At 37.4% G+C, this 21822-nt stretch overlaps 1 protein-coding gene across 1 annotated transcript in view; it reads right to left on the bottom strand.

Moving 5' to 3' along the window:
• The window catches only part of ADAM9 (ADAM metallopeptidase domain 9), a 153996-nt gene that overhangs the window by 126441 nt on the left and 5733 nt on the right, over nt 1-21822 (bottom strand). The window contains exons 2-4 of the mRNA XM_047717147.1: nt 17922-18019; nt 14563-14621; nt 3445-3523 (exon numbers count right to left, since the gene is read on the bottom strand). Coding sequence (XP_047573103.1) covers nt 3445-3523; nt 14563-14621; nt 17922-18019 — 236 coding nt within the window. The remainder of the gene's footprint in view (nt 1-3444; nt 3524-14562; nt 14622-17921; nt 18020-21822) is intronic.

The raw sequence follows: 21822 nt of genomic DNA, 5'->3' as shown, positions 1-21822 counted from the left end.
CAAAATATGTATCAATAAGATCTGTAAATTAGATAATAGTATTGCTTCAATGTTAACTTCCTAATTTTGAAAATTATACTTGGTTACATAAAAGAATTCCTTGTTTTTTTGACAAAGGGATACCATGTCTGCAATGTACTCTAAAAGGTTCAGAAAAAAAAAAAAAGTAGAATAAAGCAAATGAAATAAAATGTAGGTGAAGGAGATGCATGAATGTTTTATATTATTCATGCAACATTTCCTCTAAGTCTAAAGTGGTGAAAATTTAAATAAGAAAATAAACAAACAATTCTATGCTAAAAATACAGGCTCAATTTCAATATTTTACAACTTTTTCTAGTGTGGGGCAGTTCACAACCACTCATGTTTTTCTTTCCCAGTCCTTTGTCTTTAAGTCTAGTTTTGATATTGCCTTATTCTCACTAGAGGAAAATAAAGACCTTCTACTATTACCAATGAGGTAGCACTGATGATATAATAATACTTCTAACTCATGGCAGTCCAATATTAAATGTTTCTAGTTTCAGTGATAGTAGAAGCTCTCTTATTTGACATGACTGAAATCCAGCACTTGGTCACTCAATCTATCAACCCGATGGTATTTTTTAAATGACTTGGGTTTATTTAATCTTTCCAAAGCCTTCAATGCACTTTTAAAAATCAAGGAATCAGGGGCACCTGGGTGGCTCAGTGGGTTAAAGCCTCTGCCTTCGGCTCAGGTCATGATCCCAGGGTCCTAGGATTGAGCACGCATCGGGCTCTCTGCTCAGCAGAGAGACTGCTTCCCCTCCCCTCTCTCTGCCTGCCTCTCTGCCTACTTGTGATCTCTGTCTGTCAAATAAATATATATAATCTTAAAAATTAACTAATTAATTAAACTAAAAATAAATAAATACAATGAATCATATTTCATAAGTTTATAAAACATCTAATTTAAACTGTGTGATAACAGTAAAGGTGCAAATGCCACAATTTTGGAAACATGCAAACTATAAGCAAAAAACTCAACTAGAGAGAGAAATATACAGAACTCTGACAGAAAAATGCCCAGCCACAGCCCAGCAAGCCTGGCCAGTCAATATATTTTTCAGATCAAAGAGTATAAATTAATTAGGAAAATTAGTTGAGACAATGGTTGATGCATTTGCAAGGTACCCCAAAGTTCTAACACATAGTAATTTGGAGTTTTATTTTACACAACAACTTGTATAATGTGATTATTAGAGCTTAGGTTTTTTGTGAAAAATGGCCTTTGTGAAAGACACTGGTGATAAAAGACACCTAATGGCTTTATGAATTACTTTCATCTTAAATAATAGATCATAAGGGAAAGCATTTAAATTTTCAGTGTAATTTAACTGTATTTTATAAACAAAAGTAATGTCACTATGATATCTGGCAATATAGCCATATGTCAGAAAGTCCCAGTACCAAAGTTTTAATTGGTATCTCAAGTCTATAGACATGCTTTTATCTATCTGAACAATATTTAATAACCAAGAAGTAAGTAAAAGACTTCATCTGTCTCAGTTTATATTTTTCAATCACCCATAATCCCATAATACTACTTGGAAGATAACAGGTGCATAAATTTCTATGACTGAAACCTATTTTTAACAGTTTTAAGTATGTATTTTTTTAATAACAACAAATAACAATATTTATTGAGTTAAAAATGGTCAGGCTATCTGTTCCAAGTATCTTACAAGTATTAACTCATTTAATGAAGATACAAAGTACAGCATAAGGAACAGAATTAATAACATATAACAATGTTACATATGTAACATACAATGTTACATATGGTGACAGATGGGAGCTAGATTTGTCCCATCACAATGTATATAACCATTGAATCACTATGTTGTACACCTAAAACAAATATAATACTGTATGTCAACTACGTTTCAATTTTTAAAAAAGGTATTAACTCGAGGCGCCTCGGTGGCTCAGTGGGTTGATCCTCTGCCTTTGGTTCAGGTAGTGGTCTCGGGGTCCTGGGATCAAGCCCTGTGTCAGGCTCTCTGCTCAGCGGGGAGCCTGCTACTCTCTCTCTCTCTCTCTCTCTCTCTCTCTCTCTCTCTCTGCCTGCCTCTCTGCCTACTTGTGATCTCTCTCTGCCAAATAAATAAATAAAATCTTAAAAAAGAAAAAAAACGGGATTAACTCACTTAAGCCTTCAAGTAACTCCTTGAAGTTGTAATTATTATTCCCACTTTAAGGTGCAGATAGTAAGGTACAGACAAGTTAAAGTAACATGACCAGCAAATAAATGGCAGACCCATGATTAAGTCCAAACAAAGTATATCTCCAAAACCTCCACCAAGAAACTTCTCCCAAGGGGCAAAAAAAAAAAAAAAAAAATCTTTACAATCACCGCTTTTGTCAAGTGGCTTAAATTATGTGGCCTTTGGCTTCACGGCACAGTAATCTCCGGATAAATAATTGAATGGGTAGATGAACAAATGCATGGGTTGGTTATTTGTGATCTGGTTTATGCTATCATATAAGTTGAAGCTGCTCTACTAGTTTGCTGTTAAACAATGGACAAATAAGACACTAAAAAGAATCAGAAAATGAACCAGAAAAGAATTAAGTCTGTCAGCGTATCCTGATTTCTTTAAGCACTAGTAATTAATCTAAAATAAAGGTTTGCCTTCTATTTATTGGAAGAGTGCTGCAAAGGTGCAGAACTGACATGAATAATTCAACCTAGCCAAACATTACAAAGCTCAGGAAAAAAATAACACATTTAATCAAAACAAAGACTTCTCCTGGGCACTAATCCAGAAGAAAAAAATACAGAATACCTAACTGCCAAAAAGGACTACAGAACCCTCTTCCCAAATGACACTAGAAATGTCTATGCTCTAATTTAATAACACATAAAGCCGAATTCAGCAGCTGCCAATCATCTCAAGTATTCCCGGCCAGCTCTGTCCTCAGGAATACTCTGTTCTCTGATGCAATGTGGGCCACATTTCTTGAGAAAAGAACGGTTTTTAGTAAAATCTTAGGACATACAAATGTTTGTTCTCTACTAAGAACTAATGGCAAGTTAAATGGTTTAATAAGGAAGTAAGATGTGCTTTCAGAAATACTTTCAGCAAATAAAAATTTTTAAATATACGTTACAATATAGCAAACATTCCCCCTTCATAAGCAATAAGGATTACCATTAAATAGGAGATTCTTTTCCCGAACTTAAAAAAAAAAAAAAAAAAAAACACCTGACTACCGATTACCTGTAGAACTGTAAACTACAGTCTAGTCCATGTAAAGGCATCCCCCCACCCACCCCCTTCCCGGGACAAGTCCATGTATTATAATGTCAAGAATGGCCCTTGGTGACTGCAATATACAGTCTTGCATATGTGAACAGAACTCATTTTAAAATTATAATTATTTTAAATTTGCTATAAGATCAAGAGGAAAATATATTACCTGTACATCAGGATGGTCAGAGATCAGAGCCCCTTCCTTATTGTAGGTATAAACTACAAAATCTTGGGGCAAAAGATCACTGGAAGAGGAATAAGACACATCATTTAAAATAATTTTAATCTATATACAACTAAGAACACAACTCATAAGGCAGCACTCCTAGAAGAGATAAGTAGGAATAAAAACTTTTACCTGACAAATTATTATTTTAAAGAGGGAGCTACTATAAAACAAAAAGCTCATAAAATAGACTTAAATCTAAAATCGTGTGCATTGCTTCCTCATAAAGAATGCAGGGCTGTACAATTTGTTCTACTGGTCATAAAACTCTGGTTGTAAAAAACACAGGTAATGTCTTTTAATTTTTCTGATACATCACATAAGAAAGGGACAAATAAGGTTATACAGCACATCATATTTCCAGAAGAAACAGTAAGTGTTTTTACTCTTTCCTAAAAGTCCTATATAAACAAGAAGCACTCACTACTTTAGCCTGGTAAGTATAGAGGCAAAATCTGTGTCAGTTGGAGGAAACAATTACTATGGATTCCTGAAGCCCCCTTGCATGTTAAAGGAACTCAGTACTGTAAACCATACATGTAAAGACAGAGTCATCTTTATTAAAGAAAAAACTATTTGGTGCACCTGTTAAAGATGGTAAGGCAGACTTCATTTGCCTCCACTGTGACAGGTAGAGGAACCACTGCAATAGTATTTTACAGGGAGGGAGTACCACGGATCAACTCCAGAGAAGTTGGGCATGGGCAACTGGGAATTTATAGCCAAGAGTCAGGGTATCGGGGATCAGTGGACAGAACATTACTAACTGGAAATATCAGCATTGAGAGGCGGTGTAGCTAAACGAACCTAACAGAATCTCATGAAGACAGGCCAGAGTGAACGCAAACCACCTGGAGGGTCATAAGGATGAGAAATGTGACTACAGGGTCAGAGGGATCAGAAATGGGGTAGGCAGGGAGGAGTTCTTAATAAAACCAGACTTTACAGGGAAGTGCACCAATACACCTAGAAGAAGGTTCAACAGCCTGACTGAAGTTTGGTCAGGCAAAGGCTGTTTGTCAGTCTCCCTCTTGTTCAAGAAGAGACAACCGTCTTTCCTCTCAACAATAAAAATCCCTTTTTCTGGCTGGATGCCTTTTGTTCATTAAGGATCAGCTGAATCATCTACTGGAAGTTGGTAGTAAAGGACATTTGCTGGATGCTGCTAGCAGTCAGACATTTAATGAGGACAGTTGCTATGAAAATAAAAGAAAAACAAAGACTAATAGTTAGAAACCCAGTTTCTAAGTCCAATGGGCAGCGGTCAGAGTTTTTGGATTTGAAGTTCTTGAAGCATGGTAGAGGATGGCATTGGCCATCTGACAAGTTCCTGGATGGCAGTCTGAATGTCTCCGGTGATGGCATCAGGCATTCTGCTGAACTTTCTGAATGGGCCATACAGCAGGAGACAGGAAGGTTGCCCATACATGTCTGCTGTGGCAAAAAAAAAATTGTGGGGGAGAGGGGGGGGTTTACGGGAATTTGTCCAGCTATGACTTGCAGAGCTTCATGAAAAGGGCAGTCTTAATCTCAATGATTCCAAATCAGAAGGGAGAAAAATTGGAAATGTTAATTTGGAGAGTTGTAGCCAGCTATTGGAGGAAACCAGAAGATTTCAGAATTTGGTAAAAACTGGCAAAAAGAGGGGCACCTGGGTGGCTCAGTCGGTTGGGCCTCTGACTCTTGGTTTCAGCTCAGGTTGTGATCTCAGGGTTGGGAGATCAAGCCCCACGCCTGGCTCCACACTCAGGGCAGAGTCTGCTTGAGATTCTCTCTTTCCCTCTGCCCCTCCCCTGCTCACACATGCTCACTCTACCTCTCTCTAAAATAAATAAATAAATAAATCTTTATTTAAAAAAAAAAAAAAAAAAAAAAAAAGCAAGATGAGCCAGCAAGGGTATACTGCAGCTTTCTATTGCGACGAAAAACAATTTCTCTCTACAGTCACCCTCATTTCTGTCAAAGATAATCAAAGTAAGACTAATCTGTTTGCAAAGTAAATCTAGTCTAAACTTAGTCTGATTATTTACATAAGCCTAGTAAAAATACTGACTGACTGCAGAGGCCCTTGTTTGAGTTTGATTTACTGGGACACTTCAAAAGGAAACTTAGATTGGACTTTTAAAAGCCTCTAAGGGCTGGGAAGCCACATGAAGAACTCACCATCAGATTTTTTTTTTTTTTTTTTTTTTTTTTTGGCCAGTGGTACTTAAAGATACAGGAGAATTCCTCTCTTCTCAGGGTTCTCAAAATACCTTGAGGTTCCTGGACCTGCCAGAAATGACCTTCCTTATTCACATTTAAGGCAGGAAACCCTGTAAGCCAGATAGAGGCTGGTTTTTCCAAGGGGTGTGGTTTATTAACATTGGCTCCCTAAAGTCAGCCTTAGTTCCTTAAAGCTGTCTAGTCATATCTGATCTAAAGCATATCATTCTCAAATAAGACATTCCAGACAAAACCTTGGTGATATAACTAAGGTTTCCAATTGTATTCTGGTACAAGGAGAACAGATTCGCCATAACTTATATAAATAACTATACTGCCATGAAAATAAGAATATTCTCTAAGAGCTTTCAATTTCTAGAGAGCTCAGGTAGGAAGGAAAGATCCGTGCTTCAGCTCTGTTTACAAGGGTATAAATTACAAATTGCTGTAAGTTACACTTAGCTTAAGAAAAGAGAAAAGGTCTTCCTTAAATTTGGAAAGAAAAAAAAAATTAAAGAACCAGCAATGTTTCAAACAAAAAGTTACCAAAAAAAAATTATAATCATCTTCATCAGTTCATTCAGGCCCATGTAATTAAGTCTTGCTGTACTTAATTCTGGGTTAGTAGTTTTTATGAATCCATCTGTTTCTTCATTAATTCAGGAAATTCTTTTTTTTTTTATATTATGTCAGTCACCATACAGTACGTCATTAGTTTTTGATGTAGTGTTCCAAGATTCATTGCTTGCATACAAACTCTGGAAATTCTTACACAGTTATAAACACTTCTAGAGAAGAATCACAGTAATATTGTTACTTTCTGTGAGTGACAAAATTGTTCAGGTTAAAGACCTGATGAGAGTTCACCACAATGCTATTGACAAGGACATTTTGTTACTTCTGTGCCACCCAATTTAAGATGATAACTCAACAATAAAGGTATTGGCAAATTTCTGTGAACATCATACAATTTCTATAAGCCAATACAACACATACCTGTATTGTATGTAAAATCATCACTTATTTGACAATGCTTCCCAAGTAATTTAATATATTAAATAAGCCAAATTGAACATGTCCCTTTTTTTAAATTTTTTAATTTTTTATTAACATGTAATGTATTATTAGCCCCGGGGGTACAAGTCTGTGAATCGTCAGGCTTAGACACTTCAAAGCACTCACCATAGCACATACCCTCCCCAAAGTCCATAACCCAGCCACCTTCTCCCTACACCCCTCCCCCTGGCCACCCTCAGTTTGTTTTGTGAGATTAAGAGTCTCTAATAGTTTCAAACAGTGTCTCTTTTTATAAGGAGAGAGACAAAAACAATGAGATTTTCCAGGGATCATCTAGGACATCTCAAAGTTAATCTGAGGTCAAAAAGACTCTTCTTATGGTTGACAAAACAACTCTTCTTAGAGCTTGGAGAAGCTGTCACAAAGGTCTGAAGGTCCGACCATCTGACTAAACAGGATCACAGGTCACTGGGAAACAATCCTTAGTTATCCATTTAACCGAAGTCACAATTCAAAGATCTCAAAGGCAAATACAGAAAACTACCTAGTTACAAAAATTCTTAGCCTCTTACTATCAAGAACACCTGGTTTTCAATCAAAGACCTGATTGACATAATATGAAACACAAGAAATTGTTTTAAAACACAAAATCTTGTTTTCCCAGGCATATTACTTAAAAGGTAAAGAAAAACAACATTTTTTTACAATTTCTAAATAAGAGCAAACAAATAATCTAAAAAAACTTTGTTGTTTTAACACAGAGAGAAAACCAAATAATGGTTTCACATCAGTGTGCTATTAATACTAATGCAATTTTTTTAAAAATTAAGATAAATAAATATATAAAAACCCTACAAATAAATCCATCCAATCTTGGGCAGCTACAGATTCCTTTTCCAAGGTTTCTTTTCCTCAAATCTTGTAAGAAATTTTTCTTATAAACATTCAGTTTTCATCCTACTCTTTTCTTCTTTAGCATTCTGAAACAACCAGTCCTACTTTACAAAAATTGCTCTTTTCCCCTTAACAAAAACTTGTCCTTCATACCTTCCCTTATCAAAAATACATATTACTTCCCTTTTTATAAATTTATTTTTCTTTACCCTTATTATTCCTGGTAGTTTCATTTGCATATACTGACTACATTTTTAACCATCAGAAACTCAAATTTTCAGTGAAAAGTAGGAAGTGGACAACTGCAAACTCACATACTATCATACTGTAGCAAGTTTAAGAGTATTATCATTTCATAATTCCTAGAGACATGTGTCTTATTCATAGCACAACTTTATCACGTTCATTCACAGATTCAAGTATACTTAGCTTTTCTATACCATATTAAAAATGAGATGCCAAAAGTGAATAAAATTAATGTTCATCAATTAATGTTTCAATATTTTCTCTAATTTGGAAATGAGATCTAGACAGCCAAAAAATATCCATGATTAACTTAACTTTGTACAGCTTGAACAGCTAGTTACGAAAAGCTTTTTAAAACTATTTTTAAGGAGACCTATTATAAAACAGAATGATCATTGAGAAGTTCATTTATAAACTTTTATCCCATTTATACCTATTTGGTTTACTTGAATTTAACAATTATGTTTGAATTACTCATGAAAATTTCATAAGACATTAACTAAACAAAGCTAGCCATCATCATCTTAAGTTATTTTTTCCTGTTGACAAGTCAAGTATCAAAAAAAAAAAAAAAACACATGCAAACAAGCTAAAGAACCTACAAAGTTATTCATCTGATTCTTTCTTCTTTGTCTTTTTTAACTGCTGTGCTTGACACACACTAAGCAATTCCTTTTTATTATACATTTTGTTTTTAGGTTAGGTTTATAGTTTAAAATCTTAAACATCTAGCAGAAATAACAAGTTTGTTTGGCTGGTAAACATAGGTAGGAAAAAACTTTGTATCTCCATTACATATTTAATGCTGACAACTCTGATGTTGTCAGTTTATCAATAATTTTATCAATAATTTTAAAGTTAGCTTTATTTATGAAAGATTTTCCCAAATCATGCAAACTTCAAAAAAAAAAAAAAAAAGACTTGGGTTAGTTTCTGTATTTCTGAGTTTTAAGAAAATTTATATAAGTGTTCATTAGCCAAAGCCAATCTGAACAGAACTCCTTTAAGGGATTTGATTTTTTTTTTAAAGATATATTTATTTATTTGAGAGAGAGAGCATGCGCAGACATCAAAAGTGGGGGGTGGGGCAGAGGGAGAGAACCTCAAGCAGACTCCCTACTGAGTGCAGAGCTCCACACAGGGCTTCATCTCACCACCGACGATATCATGACCTGATCACCAAAATCATCAGTCAAACACCTAACCAACTGAGCCACCCAGGCACCTCTCCTTTAAGGGATTTTATAAATTAATCTGATAACTCCATCCAAAGGTAGGAAACTACAACACATCTATAGTACACATATATATAAACAGATATAAACATACAGACATACACAAATACAGATCTTATAGCTTCCGTTCCAAAATTTTAGCCATGAGTCAGAAAAACAGTAATGCAGTCTCACTGGTTTATCTCCCCTTTGTATTTTCACCCGAATTGTGTGTGTGGCAAATGGACCAAGTTAAGGTGACTTGTTACCAATGACTGTGGAAACTTTTAAGATTTTTTTTACTGTGATATGTAATCTTATGAAGGCAACAGACTAAATTTTAGATGACTGACTGAAAAGATATCCAAGTGCTGTCTGGACATTTCCAAAGTCCATAAGTGGATAAACTGTCCAACTCTATTTCCAAATAGTGGGGGTTTTTTCCCTCTTCTGAGTCTCAGAGAGTTGCTGTCAGGGGCAACAATTGAGAGGGCCCAATGGAGGTTAAGGCGTCTACAATTCCAGGGGCTACAGAGAGCTGAAGGCTGAAGTGGGAAGGGAAAAGTCAACGAGGGTGGACAAAGAGATGGAGATGGCAGGGGCTCAAAGACGTACATCGCAAAGGATTCAAAGAAACTAGAGGGAGGACTGAAGGTGGTAAGAGGAGGAAGGAGGAGCAGAGGCAGCAGGAAGGGAGAGGTACAGGGAGTATTGAGGTTGGAGAGATCTCAAGTTTCCCAAAGAGGACAATAAAGTTCCAAATTACCCTCACCAAAATCATGCCAATAAGAAAGTAAGCAGGCCCAGCAGAAAATCAGTAAGAGTTTGAGAAAAGGGGTTTCAGTTGACTGAGAAGTTCCCCGGGGAGAAGCGGGATGCAACAGAGAAAAGAGAACTCGGAGAGAGCCAGGAGTAAGAAGCTTCCAGCCCAGGGAGTCAGGGAATGATCCCCACTCAGAACAAGGAACAAGGAAGACCTTCCAGCCCAGCAGGTGCCTTGCAAAAAAAAAGCCTGGGACTCTAACCCAGCTTCAAAGAGTATAATCAATATCTTAAAAACCAAAATCTGTCTTTACCAGCGTCAATAGACGTTTGTCTGATTCAACAGTTCAGGAGTCAGACTCACCAATGGAGCCCCGTCAATCAGCCAGGAATGCAGACAAAGCCTTCAAAGGTGCATACTTAGGGCCCTGGGTGAGAGATCCGGGGGTCCAATGATGAATCTGCTCCTATCTGAGTCATGGCACAATGACTGTCAAAGAAAAAAAAATATCCAATGACACCTTTAAAGACAGTGAGACAGACTTCATTCAGGACCATTACACTAAGTGTTGGGACCATTTCAAAAGGATTTCACAGTGGAGGAGAACCAGAGCAGAACCAGAGCAGCACCATGCCTATCTCCAGGGCTTATGGACATGTCAGGAAGGCACTGAGCTAGCTAGTGATTTACAGTGTGCCATTTAAAGTTCCCAACTCCCCCGGAGGCAGCCAGGCTCAGCTTGCCTATACTGTTTAAAGATAGAGAGATTGATGGTTCGCAGGCATTTTAATCAGTTACGTGGCCTGTTTTTGGCTACCTGACCAGGGTAGTATGAAAGACCCCTTGAGTAATCCCCTGAAAGTAAGACGCCACACACTTATCTCACAGGTTTGTAATCTAGAGACAAAGCACATCTGGGATGTACATAAAGTTTTCAATCCCCTTGATGATTATCTGCACTTTCTTTGTCCTGAAGCACCTTATCATTCACCTTTATTAAAACCTCCTGGAGTGAGCCTGAGAGTAGCCTGAGGCATCTTCAGTCCTTTTGCTTACTCAACCCTGTTTATCAGTGCAGTGCCTCCTCTCCTCCCTCTCCCCAACACATACGCACACTCTCTCTCTCTCTCTCTCTCTCTCTCTCTCACACACACACACACACACACACACCCTCCATCTAGTGGTGAATCTGGAAAGAATAAACTGGAGATAGTTTGCTTCGATCTGAAGTCACTGCCTACCCAGAGAGAGCAAATTCTGCTCTGCTTCTCCAGAAGGAGAGTAGCCACTAGGTAGCACTGACATAAATGTGCTACCTAAAGGCCCCTCTGCCTGATGCTGGGGTTCAGGATTAGTAGGCCCACCAGGCTTTCATTCTAAGCTAAATCCTCCACCCCAGCCCTTATCAATAATAAAAGTGACATATTTAACTTACCCTTCCATTTCATTTTTAAATCTTGCAGCACCCGCACAAAAAGATGTGATCTCTTCTTTCCCATAACCCCTAGTTCCTGCCAAATACTCCATGTAAGTGATTACGTACCCTCCTCCACAAGAAGGGTTCATGGCCTTAACCAAATTCTTAAGGGATCTGAGACCTAAAAAGAGTTAAGACCGCTATTCTAGAGGCAATGGAAGGAAAAAATATGCATTTACTAGAACACAGTCACTCCTTCATTGAATTTCATAATTTCCCTGTTACTACAAAGAATGCATCTGAGCCATTCTATTATAGACTATCTACTGTGTTTTTCATTAGTGATCACTAGCTTTGATGACCACCTTTCAAAGATACTCAAAGGCCTAACAACTCTTACAAATGCCTGGAAAAGTACCATTTGCCACCAAATCAAGAAGCATAGTAATAGAGAGCAAACATAACATACATATGTAGATCACCAGACTTCTGGTCAAATGACGTGGACTTGTACCCCAGCTTAAACCCTTACAAACTACGTTTGAGCAAGTCAAGGAATTTCCCTCAACCTTGATATTCCTAATGCATAAAATGAGGACAACAGACACTGCTCAACATTTAGGTTGTTATAACAATATGATAAATGAGATAAAGGTTATGAAAATGCTTTATAAGATGAAAACTATACAAACATAAGAAACTATAGTTGACCCTTAAACAACACAGGACTTTGGGGCACTGACACCCCATGCACCCCATGCAGTCAAAAACCCAAATATAATTTTACTCCCTAAATACATAACTACTAACCTCCCACTGTTGACCAGAAGCCTTATCAATAATGTAAGTGGTCAATTAACACGTATTTTACACATTATATGTATTTTACACTGTATTCTTTCAATAAAGTAAGCCAAAGAAAATGCTGTCAAGAAAAGCATAAGGGGGTACCTGGGTGGCTCAGTCAGTTAAGAGTCACACTCTTGATATCAGCTCAGGTCAGATATGATCAGCTCAGATATGATCTCAGGGTTGTGAGATTAAGCCCTGAGTCAGACTCCATGTGGGGCATGGAACCACCTTAAGATTCTCTCTCTCCCTCTGCCCCTCCCCTCCTCTCTCTCTCTCTTAGGGAAAAAAGGGACAGTGAGGGGGGTGCCTGGGCGGCTCACTTGGTCGAGCGTCCAATTCTGGATTTTAGCTCAGGTCATGATCTCAGGGTTGGGAGATCAGGCCCCACAGTGGGCCCCATACTGGGCATGGAACCTGCTTAAGACTATCTCTCTCCTTTTTTCTCTGCCCCTCTCCCTACCCTATGCTAGTGCTCTTTCTCTCTCTCCCTGTCTCTCACTCTCCAAAAAAAAAAAGGAAGAAAAAAGAAAGAAAATCATAAGGTTATAAGGAAGAGAAAATCATCTACAGTATTGTACATATATTTATCGAAAAGAATCCACATATAAGTCGACCCATTGGTTCAAACCTATGTTGTTCAAAGGTCAACTGTATTATTTTATTGACATATTAATTAATTTACATGTCCTACAGAAAGGAACAGAAGAAAATATTTGGACCTATTAGGGTTTTCTTACATATTGACATCATTGCATTAGAGTCAAGCAAGATCCTTCAGGAGTTTTTTGAGAATTATATAAATAATATACCTAAAAGTACCTAATACAGTGCCTGGGACATAGAAAATGTTCAATAAATGTTAATGTCCATCAAATACAGTAGAAGACTTCAGAAAGTCTGCTGGACGGTATCTGTTGCACTGCCTGAACTTCTGCTAGGATGACTCAAACCCTTTGGATTAACATCCTCTTCTAGATTAAAAGTCTTAATCAAATTTGAGGATGCACAAAATGCATCTAGAAAGCTTGTTAAAACATCTAGAAAGCTTGTTAAAACACAAATTGCTATGACACCTCCCAAACGTTTGCTTCATTCTAGGGTTAGTCCAGTGAATTTGCACTTGACAAATTCTCAAGGGCTGCTGAGAGGTTCCAGGACTATGCTTTGAGCAGCACGTCCTTAGACAGAAATACTTTATATCTCCCTCATTCACACCTCACTGTAGATGGGCTTATCAGGCGACATTTTTTTCTAGGATTTTTCACTAAGATATTGAAGTTGTGCTACATAAGAAAAGGGAAGGGGGGCGCGCCTGGGTGGCACAGTCAGTTAAGCATCTGACTCTTGGTTTCGGCTCAGGCTGTGATCTCAGAGTCATGAGGTCAAGTCCCACATCAGGGTGCATGCTCAGTGGGGAGCTTGCTTGAGATTCTCTCTCTGACCTTCTCTCTCTTTCTCTCTCTCTCAAAGAGATAAATAAATCTTTTTTAAAAAGAAAGAAAGAAAAAGGAAAAGGGAGAGAGAGAGACCACAGGAAAGTGGGTGACTCAGCATGGTTAAAAACTTGGCATTTCAAGAGCGGGGGAGCAAAGAAAACATATTACCAAAGTGGAATCAGGTGAAAACACGCCAAAATGTGGAGAAGGGATTAAAAGGGAGTGGTGAGAGACTACTCTTGCATCCTAAATATTTGTCACCATCCCCTCTCCCCATGCTCAACCCCTGTAGAAAAATTCATATGTTGAAGCCTCACAGCCAGTGTGGCTATATTTGGAAATGGAGCTACTAAGGAAGTAATTATGGTTAAATAAGGTCATAAGAGTAAGGTCCTGAACTGACAGAATTGGTGTCCCTATTACAAGAGACACCACAGAGCTTGCTCCTTCCCCTAAGCCCCACTCCCCCGCCATAACAAGGAGGCCATGTAAGCGCAGCATGAGAAGATGGCCATCTGCAACTCAAGGGGAGAGCCCTCTCCAGACACCAGCCCAGTTGGCCCCTTGATCTTGGACTTCTGGTTTCCAGAACTGTAAGAAAAATAAACTTCCTTTTTTTTTTAAAGTCTACGTTATTTTGTTATGGCAGCACAAGCAGACTGATGTAGCTATTAAAGACTTCTTTAAGACTATTTAAAGACTATTAAGACTATTTAAACATACTATTTAAAATACACTATCTTTGGGTGCCTGGGTGGCTCATTTGGTTAAGCGACTGCCTCCGGCTCAGGCCATGACTCCAAAGTCCCAGGATGGAGTCCTGCATCAGGCTCCCAGCTCCATGGGGAGTCTTCTTCTCCCTCTGACCTTCTCCCCTCTCATGATCTCTCCCACTCTCTCTCTCTCAAATAAATAAATAAAATATTTTTTTAAAAATACATAAAATAAAATACACTATCTTTAAAAACATACTATTTTTTAAACCAAAAAGCCAAAGTAAATTAAATTTCTTACTTGTTTCTTTCCAAGTGAATAATATGCTCTTTTCCTTCAGCTTGAATGATATAAGACACCTAAAAGCACAGTGGGGGAAAAGAAAAAAACAGTAAAACACCATCTTATAAATCACTTTTCTCAAAACAGGTATTTATAAGACTAGAAATTCCATCCTGAGTTAAAATAATCTGGCACCGACTGAAATTGTTTTACAGAACCTTATAACTGCTCTTAAATAATAAAAAGATACTCTGATCATCCCTACCTTCCTTTAATAACCCATTGTGGGAAATCACTTGCATGTCCATCTAAACTTTCCTTAAATTCATTTATAATTCAGCTGTAACTTCATAAATTATTTCTATTAAGTCTGGTCATGTATTAACTACAATGTAAAGTACTTCTTCCCTTTTGTTTAAGTGAAATGCATTTCTTAGTTTCAAGGGATTATCTTTAGTTCTGGTCACCCAAAAGTTGAAATTCATACTCTTATGATTTTATGGCTTCACACAGCTTACCACATTTCACCACTTCTAAAACCCACTTTTTTCCCCTCAAATGAACATCTCTGAAATCAGGATGCATCATACAAAGGCACAGCAGTCGAACTGGCAGGCCTCTGTTTCTTTTGTAATTAGTGGTCTATTTTTTTTTTAAGATTTTTTTTTATTTATTTGACCAACAGAGATCACAAGTAGGCAGAGAGGCAGGCAGAGAGAGAGGAGGAAGCAGGCTCTCTGTGGAGCAGACAGCCTGATGCGGGGCTCGATCCCAGGAAACTGAGATCATGACCTGAGCTGAAGGCAGAGGCTTTAACCCACTGAGCCACCCAGGAGCCTCGTAATTAGTGGCCTATTAAACAACAGTGTGTCTTACAAATGACAGCATCTGAGCCAATGAACGGAGATAAGGTAACCTGCACTTAGACAACCTCAAGTTCACAGGCCCCTCTTCTTTATCTCAAACAACTTCCCCAGCAGCTCACCAGTTCATCCACCAGAAGTGCTTACTGTAATCCCTAGAACCATGAGATTTCACTTTGCATTAACCCTTTGACCAAAAAGAAAAGTCATAGAGGGACTCAACAAATAATATTATCAGAAGTGTCCTCTTATTTTCCTTACTGTTTCTGGGCTCTAAGTTAACGTTTTGCCAAGAAATAGCATGATCCCCTCTTCTGGAACTCATCAAGAGCCCACTTCTAGGGCCTAGACCAAGTTACAGCTCCTGGCACTCTATTTTCATAACGTGAGCTACCTGTGACCTACCTCAATCTCAACTTAGGCATCAAAAATACCAAGCTCCTAGGTATAAACTTCCAGTGACAAAATAAATAAGACAACAAAGATGAAAAGTACAGCATAGAGAATATAGTCAGTAGGATGGTAATAACTCTGTTTGGTGACAGATGGTGACTTCACTTATGGTGAGCACTGAGTCATGTATAGAATTACCAAGTCATTAAACCGTACATCTGAAACTAATATAACATTGTATATTAATTATACTCCAATAAGAAAAGAATCAAAACTAAAAATTAAACAAAAGAAAGTTAGAAACAACAACAAAAATTCCAAGCTCCTTCCACTTTCACAATTTGGGCATGTGCTGTTCTATCGTGTCTGCTCTTGGTTGTCCTATTGTCACAGAAATTCTGAAGAGTCTGAGAGTTGTTTCGTGATACTGTACTGCTTGCCCAAATATCTGTCCAGATTGCTCATTCCCCTGCTTCCGGTCTTTACTCAAGGGTCAACTTTCCCTTTCCTAGGCTTTCCTAGGCTGCCCTACAAAAAAATACAAACCCTCTTACCCCACCCATACACTCACTTCCAGCACTCACTATCCACCTTCCTGGTATAATCTTCTCAAGAGCACATATTATCACCTTAAATAATCTACATTATTAATTTATATTATTTCTTTGTTTACTGTCTCCTCCTACCCCCATCCTGCTAGAATGGAAACTCCATAAGAACATGAATTGTGTCTATTTTGTTCACTGCCGTATCTCCAATGCCCAAAACCGTGCTTTTACTTGTTCAAATATTTATCAGGGCATATGAATGACATTTGTTATGATCACAAGTACTTATGTGTGCAGTTACTGATGTAGAAATCAGACACACAATAAAGTGGAAAGCATAGTCCCTGTGCTAAAAAGTGAAGAAAAGGAGAAAAATAATGAAGCAAGTACACATTAATTCCATCCTAAGACAAAACATAATCAAATGGTAGAACATCTAGTTCAAAATAGAATGAAGGAAGAATTATAAATTGTAGGGCCATTTATTCCTTACTTAACAGAGAAGAACTAGAGTTGAATGACGTATGCAACTAGAGGTAGTACTCAGAGGGCGGGCAAGAACTAAATGCTCCTGCCTCTGAACTCCAGTGTTCTTTCTACAAGGCCCAGTCCCTGTACAATGTATGAGCTTCCTTCTACTTATGAATATACCGGAGATTCAGACATAATAAGCTAAACTCTATCCTTCATCATCTGTTACTGTTAAATTATAATAAAGTTAGATTATACTTTTCTAAAGTTGAAGAGTTTGCAAAATCAACTGAATTCCAAACTTAGTATTTTTGAACTTTACAGTTGGAGAAAACAGTATAAAAAATAATTTTCGTGTACTAGTTACCCCTTTAACAACACAGTAATGTTTCTTCTGATACAGAGATAAAACTCACTTTTGAGTGAACATTCCCATATAATGAAATATATACATGTAACATACTACTATTCTCCAGAGTCTGTGAAGATACAGTATGATGTATTCTACCTATCATAAGCTAAGAGAGAGATTAATTCTTATTATTATGAAAAGGCCACTGTAACCAAGACCAGTGAGAAAAGGGTTAGAAAATTATATAATCCACATCCTACCCTGGTCATAGAATTTTATTTAATTATTTCATTCTGTTATGTTTCAAGTTGACCATTTGTCTTTCAAAAAAAACAAAAAAAAAGGGGGCGCCTGGGTGGCTCAGTGGGTTAAGCCACTGCCTTCGGCTCAGGTCATGATCTCAGCGTCCTGGGATCGAGTCCCGCATTGGGCTCTCTGCTCAGCAGGGAGCCTGCTTCCCTCTCTCTCTCTCTCTCTCTCTCTGCCTGCCTCTCTGTCTACTTGTGATCTCTCTCTGTCAAATAAATAAGTAAAATCTTTAAAAAAAAACAAAAAGCTACTAAGGATCAATATATTACTTTTACTAGAATAATGCCCAATGGATATCAGTGCCATATGTATGGTGGTGTACTGTTCACTGGCCAACACTTCTCAGTGAACCAACCCCTGCTGAAAGTAACACACTATCTTTAAAAAAAAAAAAAAAAAGTAAAATTTAAACACATACATACTTCTCAAGAGATAACTTGCCTGTTTTGAATAGGGCCTAGGGGCTTCTCTTCGTTCTCTAGTTAATCTCCAAGGAGTTATAATTTCATAAGAAGAGAGATGTGAGGTCTGTTGAAAGCCTATAGAAAAAGGAATAATAAATATTACATAACAAGTAAATGTGAAAAACTAAATGGTACCAAAATGTAATGGAAATCAAAGGCTGAATGTTTAAATCACAGGAAAATCATGTGACATTCATATATATGTGTTTGCATGTGTATTTCATACAAAAAATAGCAATATACTTGATAAGTATGAGGGGAAAAATATTTTCATTTAAAAGGATGTAAGTCTTCACAGTGTATACACAGCAATCATTTTCAAACAATTTTTTGCTATAAATCTTATTAATCCTTTTCCTTAAAATAAATCTGAAGGTATACACACAAAAGAAAAAAAAAAGTGCTTTGGAGAGGAAGTGGAGGGAAGGCATCTGGAGCCTAGCACCATTTACTCATCTCCCATTTTTCACCCTCACCCAACATGAATGACTAGCATACACAAACAGAAAGACTGAGGGAAGAACAGACACATTTTTCTCTCAGTGGATTGAGTCCATTGTGACAACTCCTTCAAACAAGTTTGGTACATTAACTTATGATATTTATATGTTTACATATGACATTTTATAGTCTCATATATGTGCGATATGATATAATATTTCATAAATGCTATACTGCAGAGTTGATTAAAATGAAGTCTCTCCCTTCATCCCATATCATAATCATACCCAATCACCCTGATATGGTATTGGAATACTTATGAAACAAACAAGGACAATTAGAAAAGTTACTTTCAATGCCTGATCGGTTAACTTTAATAAATACACACTTAACAATGTAGATTATCTCAAATTACATTACTGCCATTAATGTGTCCTAAAAACAGAAACTCACTTCTGATAAAATGTATTAACAGTGAAGAACTCAAAACAATCATGCAGACGTACTCCTAATTCCAATCCTGTTCAGTTTACCGCACAGTGGAATCATAGCTAAGGGGAACTTGTGTTCCAAAGTCATCACTAGAGCAAAAATGGAGTATAATCAAAATTGCCCAAGGAAATCCCTTAGTAAGACACCCCTTGTTGGAGTCTGATACAAGGTCTCTCAATACACCCAACACAATTATCTTCTTCCAGGATCTTTGCTGATGGCATGTCAATTTTTTTCAGTGAACTTGATGAAGTCGATGGTCACCACTTAAGGACCATGAATGAAAATTCCATCTCTATATATGTCTGTATATTACAATAATTTAATTAAGTGGAACTTCCCTCACAAATAAATGCCCAAGAGAGGGTGGGGGGAAGAAAGGACTTCCATAAGTTAAAGAGCTTATAAATATATGGACCTCTTTGGATCCTAATTCAACAAATCAATGGAAAAAAACAAATTCTGAAACAATCAGGGAAATCTTGATGATCCTGAAAAATTACTGTTAATTTTTTTATGTGTAATAACCATATTGTGGATAAGGTTTCTTTTTAAAGTCCTTATGTCTTACACAGACAAAATTATATGATGTCTAGGATTTGTATCAAAATAGAGTGTGTTTGAGGGAAGAGATACATACGAAATTATATTGAAGTTGGGTAATGGATACATGTGAGTTCATTATTCTCTCTGCCGTTATGTATGTTTAAAATTTTCTATGATAAAATAATTATATTTTAAAGTAGCTACCTATAGGGAGTGGGATGAGGGGAGAAACTTCATTTTAATCAACTCTGCAGTATAGCATTTATGAAATATTATATCATATTGCATATATATGAGACTACAAGTCATATGTAAACATGTAAATATCATAAGTAAATGTACCAAACTTGTTTGAAGGAGTTGTCACAATGGACTAGATCCACTGAGAGAAAAATGTGTCTGTTCTTCCCTCAGTATTTCTATTTGTGTATGCTAGTCTTAAGCCTCCTCATGAATGTGGTTTAGATATATACAGACACACAGAGATATGGAACATTGAGATAAGGACATGGGACTTATTTCCTGCATCCCTCCATGTCTGTATGGTTTGAATTTGTTTTTACAAGGAGTAATGCATAATCCCTGTATTACTTTCAAAATTATAAGGGGGAAAAAAGAGTATTTGTTCAACAAAAGGCACAATCCATTAAAGTACTGATTATCTAGCATCGCCCAAAGTTCCTTTCTTTTTATCAGCCTAACTAACCTCACACCTACAAGACCGTTCCTTCTTACCTGGTCTCCCTACTCCCATTCTCTTCCTTTGGATCCAAACTGGGTGCTCATTCACACATTAAGTTTTACACCTCTCAGATTTCTCAAATACAGATTAAAATGAAGCAATTACAGCTAACTTTCTCCAAGATATCACTGTATATAAAAGTGTCTATTCTGGGGCTCCTAGGTGGCTCAGTCATTGAGCAGCAGCTGCCTTCAGCTCAGGTCTTGATCTCAGGGTCCTGGGATGGAGTCCCATATTGGGCTCCTTGCTCAGCCGGAAGCCTGCTTCTCCTTCTCCCACTCCCCGTTTGTGTTCCCTCTCTCCCTGTCTCTCTCTGTCAAATAAACAAAATCTTTAAAAAAAAAAAAAATCTATAATCTTGTCTAGCTTGGGATTTTAAAAAAGATACAAAAGGAAAACAAATTGTATCCTATCTAATACAATACATATCATACTAACAGTTTTCAAACTCTTTACCCAACTTCAAACCCCTTGTATCTTTATACTATAGCATATTATGCTATCTAAGATGGCTTCAAGTCATTACATGAAAATACCAGAAATGGACTCCAATACTCACAAAAGTGGCCATAAGCTAATCCAAGGCATACTTATGACATACTATAATAAAATATCATTCAGATATTTGGAATTGTTAATGGGGAACCATGTCAAAAGAAATCCCCAAGGCCTTCACAAATGAAGGCTTCAGATCACTAGATAAAATATCTTTAACCCTACATCAACTGAGGTACAGGACTACTGCCCCACCCAGAAGAAATGTTTCAATGACCTCAGTTGTTTTCAAATTGCTAAAAATAGAAGTTTCAATATTACCTTAATTTCACTCTAGATCATGATAAGCTGTTCAACTACTAGAAATGTGGTGACCTTACAGAACTAGACTCCGGCACACTGGGCAATGAAAACTGATAAGAAGCCAAGCAGGAATGTTCAAGCAAGACTTTTATCAGGGGCTTCTGCTGAGCAAAAGGCAGATAGCACAAAGAAAGCGACCTTGGGCTAGCTCCGTGAACAATGGCCAGGGAAAAGTTTTTAAAGCAGCTGAGGTAGGAAAGGAGTGACATCTAAGCATATAGCAGTGGGGAAATACAGGAAATTAGGCCCCAGTTGACCAACCATGCTTCACACATGTCATGTTTCATTTGCATGTTAAGTTTCCACCTCTGGGCATAATATTTAGCATTATACTGGGGAGAAGTCAGCAAAAAGTCAGAGCTGGGGTCCATTTGCCTCTGACTGGTCTGGTCTGGTCTGGTCTGGTCTTTGTAGGAGCACACCTGTTGTAAATTGGGTCCTGTTGCCTGTTTCCAGCTTGTGGCTTCCGGCTTCCTGATCACATACAGCCACCTGCAAGCTGGACTAGAGAAATGGGTTACTGCCATTGGTGCTCTGAGGGGGCCAGGGTTTTTCTGCAAGTTCCTGTTCTGTCTCAGTGGTGCAAATAGTTGGCAGGAATAAAATTCTTTTAGTAGGTAATAAATTAGACGCTCTGTGTGACAAAAAGTAAATCACTGTGTACATTTATTTGCAACTTCCTATGACTCTAGCATTATTTCAAACTAGAAAGTTTTTTAGGTAAATCTTTACAGGCTTTGACATATATCATAACAGGTTCAGGGAACTGTTAACACTAGAAGCTAAACAATATGCGACT

This window comes from Lutra lutra, chromosome 2 (assembly GCF_902655055.1).
Source record: "Lutra lutra chromosome 2, mLutLut1.2, whole genome shotgun sequence".
In the NCBI taxonomy this organism is placed as follows: domain Eukaryota; kingdom Metazoa; phylum Chordata; class Mammalia; order Carnivora; family Mustelidae; genus Lutra; species Lutra lutra.
This window is presented reverse-complemented; position numbering and strand designations above follow the sequence as displayed.